The sequence below is a fragment of the Plasmodium fragile genome, assembly GCF_000956335.1.
Source record: "Plasmodium fragile strain nilgiri unplaced genomic scaffold supercont1.68, whole genome shotgun sequence".
NCBI classification, from domain to species: Eukaryota; Apicomplexa; class Aconoidasida; order Haemosporida; family Plasmodiidae; genus Plasmodium; species Plasmodium fragile.
The window spans coordinates 78,094-81,209 of record NW_012192648.1 but is presented as its reverse complement, the minus strand read 5'-3'; the positions used below and the strand labels follow the sequence as shown (position 1 = coordinate 81,209).

The 3,116-nt window shown below is 40.8% G+C and overlaps 1 protein-coding gene across 1 annotated transcript; it reads right to left on the bottom strand.

Moving 5' to 3' along the window:
- Positions 1-1,075: 1,075 nt before the first annotated feature.
- On the bottom strand, positions 1,076-2,284 carry AK88_04594 (uncharacterized protein; the record flags this gene model as incomplete). The annotated part of the gene is made up of 1 exon (XM_012482204.1): positions 1,076-2,284. One exon carries the CDS (start codon positions 2,282-2,284, stop codon positions 1,076-1,078), a length of 1,209 nt encoding a protein of 402 aa, XP_012337627.1.
- Positions 2,285-3,116: the final 832 nt, after the last annotated feature.

Below are 3,116 nucleotides of genomic sequence, written 5' to 3'. Positions count from 1 at the left end.
AAAAAAAAAAAAAAAAAAAAAAAAAAAAGAGAACACATATATATGTACATACCTAGGTGCAGCATAAACATGTCGCACTGTTGCGGACGTGATAATTCTGTTGTTTTAATTGCTGCGCATGCCGAGACATGAAGCTTACGCGGATGAGCCCGAAAAGTCCTAATGCCTTAGTGTCCTCAGCCATGCACACGGCCACCGTCAGCAACCTTTGCTTATTCAGGAAAAACATTTTTTAAAACGCCCAGTTGTGCTTTCTCCCCTGTGCCCAGGTTGTTGGCACCGCCTGGCTCTAACACGATCTTTTACCCTTCCTTGGCACCACAATGCCGAGCCACCTCCAACTGTATTCGCAATTGTACATTCTGTACCTGAAACAGGAGGTACTATAAATGTGTATACTGGCGCGTTGCCAGTTCGAGATGGGTGGTGCGATTATGCAACATGATCTAACTCATCCTTCTATGTTGTACGTGGGCGTTTTTATTATTTTCCTTCTGTGCCCCCGCCATCGACCTTGCCTCACACCGTAGCTATCACCCATGTGGTCGTAACAACATGCCACTCCTAATAATGCACTGACATACATTAATCGTTTCGTTCAAAATTGGTACAGTTGTTGTTTTTCTAAATTAAATTGAGTAGGTATGCATCAATTACAAGCCACATGGGACACGAGCTGCGTGCCAATCGTAAGTCAAATGAGACACCAAACTGGGGGGCGTCATACGGTACGCCATGTGGATATTTAAAAAAAAAAATTCGGTTGCCAAAAACTCTGCACAGTTAAATGCACAAATATGACTTAAAACAATTACAAATGCGGAAGGAACATAACGTAGGAATGTATTCAAAAAGAAAACAAAAAAAAAAAAATTATTGAACATAAAAATCGCAGCTAGATTTACACAACAACGTATAAAGTGAGTGCCCTCAGGGTTAAAAGCAATAAACGGGGGCTCACACTTATGTGCAGCAGTCACGACTACGACAGCACATCGAGCGCAGTAACGCGGTTACACCAACTTTGCCATGGTGCCAACTTGGCTATTGTGGGATCTCCCGCGCTGCAACTCCGTTACAACTCTACATTTTTCTGCGGGAAGTAAAACAGCGAAATAAAGTGGCGGAACATGGAGGACAACAATCCCCTGCCGCTGTTGTTGTTGCTCTGGTCCCCCTTCTCATCATAATCAACGGCCTTCTGAATATCGTCCGCCAAAACAGTGTTTATCGTTTCCGTTGTGCTGTAGTACTCATTGTCGAGGAAGTCATCTAATGTGCCCTTTGATCCGGATAGGTGTTCTTTAAATTCGATATATTTCTGTACAATTTTTCTGGGGTTCTGAGATAACTTATTCAACAGGTAAAATTTTTTGGACATGTAAAACAGACATGAACTTGTAGAGGTGCTACCATCACTGTAGTAATGAGTTCCGTACTTACTATCATCATATTTACTGTCGTAATAATCATGGTCACTCTTTCCTGTAGCATGTTTAGTATCCCCGGCACTGGAAACTCCTTCATGACCCGCCTTATGTGGGTCATTCAAGTGATTCATTCTTGCATAATATTCCGCTTCACCAATGGACTCAGCCAAATCGTAATCCAATTCTTCGTCCACATCAGCATTTTCTTCTCTATGTTCTCTGTGCTTTCCCCTTCCACAATTATACCCATGTATTGATTTGAAGCATTTTTCATTGTAAAAGGGACTATTCTGTAATAGCTCATTCTTCTTTTTAATAAAGTTACTTGCCCCTTTTATGATATTGTAATAGTCCTCATGTTCCGTTTTGTCTTCCCCTTTGCTACTGTTGCTTCCATTTAAAATGTTAACCTTTATGTCCTTCAAGTTGAAGTATTTATTGTTGAACTCGATTTCTAAGTCATCAATGTCGGTAATGATGTTGTTTCCCTTGTTAAGACCCCCAGATTTATAATTATTATTTATTTTTAACAATTTTTCGTTGAACACTGGAAATAAATTCGTCATGTCATCCATATCCTGTTCGTTCAGGGTGTTCTTCATGATATCTTGCAGGGAATATAGCTTGTCCAGTTTTGGCTCCACTCGTTTTTGCAGGTAGTAGCGGCAGCACTTGATGCCATTGCCTTCCCTTGGTTTAAATACGTAGCATCTATAACACAGGGGCTTCTTGAATACGTTGATGTACAGACATGGATCCCCATTTTGACCCCCCCCCATGTAATTAGCCCCCTCTGAACGTACTCCAAATACGTTTAAAATCAACAAAATGGACAATATCGTAACAAGAGTCATGCTTGTACCATTTACAATGTTCTTCAAAGATAGTGGTGGGAGTAAAACAAAAAAAAACAGAACAGACAGCTCCTGTAACTATAGCACGATATACAACTTACGCGCTCTGTAGGTATGGTCAAGAGTAACACAAACGTGCTGTTTATGCTCACGTATACATCTACCGCTCACATAACTGCTGCGCATGCTCTCTGTCAAAAGTCGTAACAACGTAAATCCGTGTTCGAATAATGCTATGACGGGGAGGCGCGAAAAACAGCTTTGCGCTTCGCGTAACGCCTAACTCAATTAAACGCCCGGACATAGGTTCCACCTTTTCGTGCTAAGGTGCCGTGGGGTACACTCACCTTAGCATGGCTAACAGGCTGTACCCAACGGTTTTTCCCCGCCTTTATACGTATATGTATATAGGTACTTATGCATATACGCACTTATGTATGTACGTACTTAAATATACAACTGTTGTGGCTAACTGTGCCGTGCGTTCTATGCAACGTACAATTGCAATGGGCCAGATGCGTTCAACTGAGGCGTTTCTATACACGGTACAAACTGACTGTTGCTAAAAATGCCATCTTGCAGGGGAAACAAAATTGCCAACAAATTTACATAAAAGTGAAAATATTTCTACGTGCATTTATATATTTATTTACGTGCTATATGTACATTCTATATGTATGTTTTGTCCCATATAATATTTCTTTTACGCGTATACGCCTGCACCGCGACACCAGTTCGCGGAACACGACATAGTGACATCTGCTTCCATCTATTTTAGGCGCAGGTGTGAAGTAGCGAAAAAAAAAAAAAAAAAAAAAAAAAAAAAAAAAAA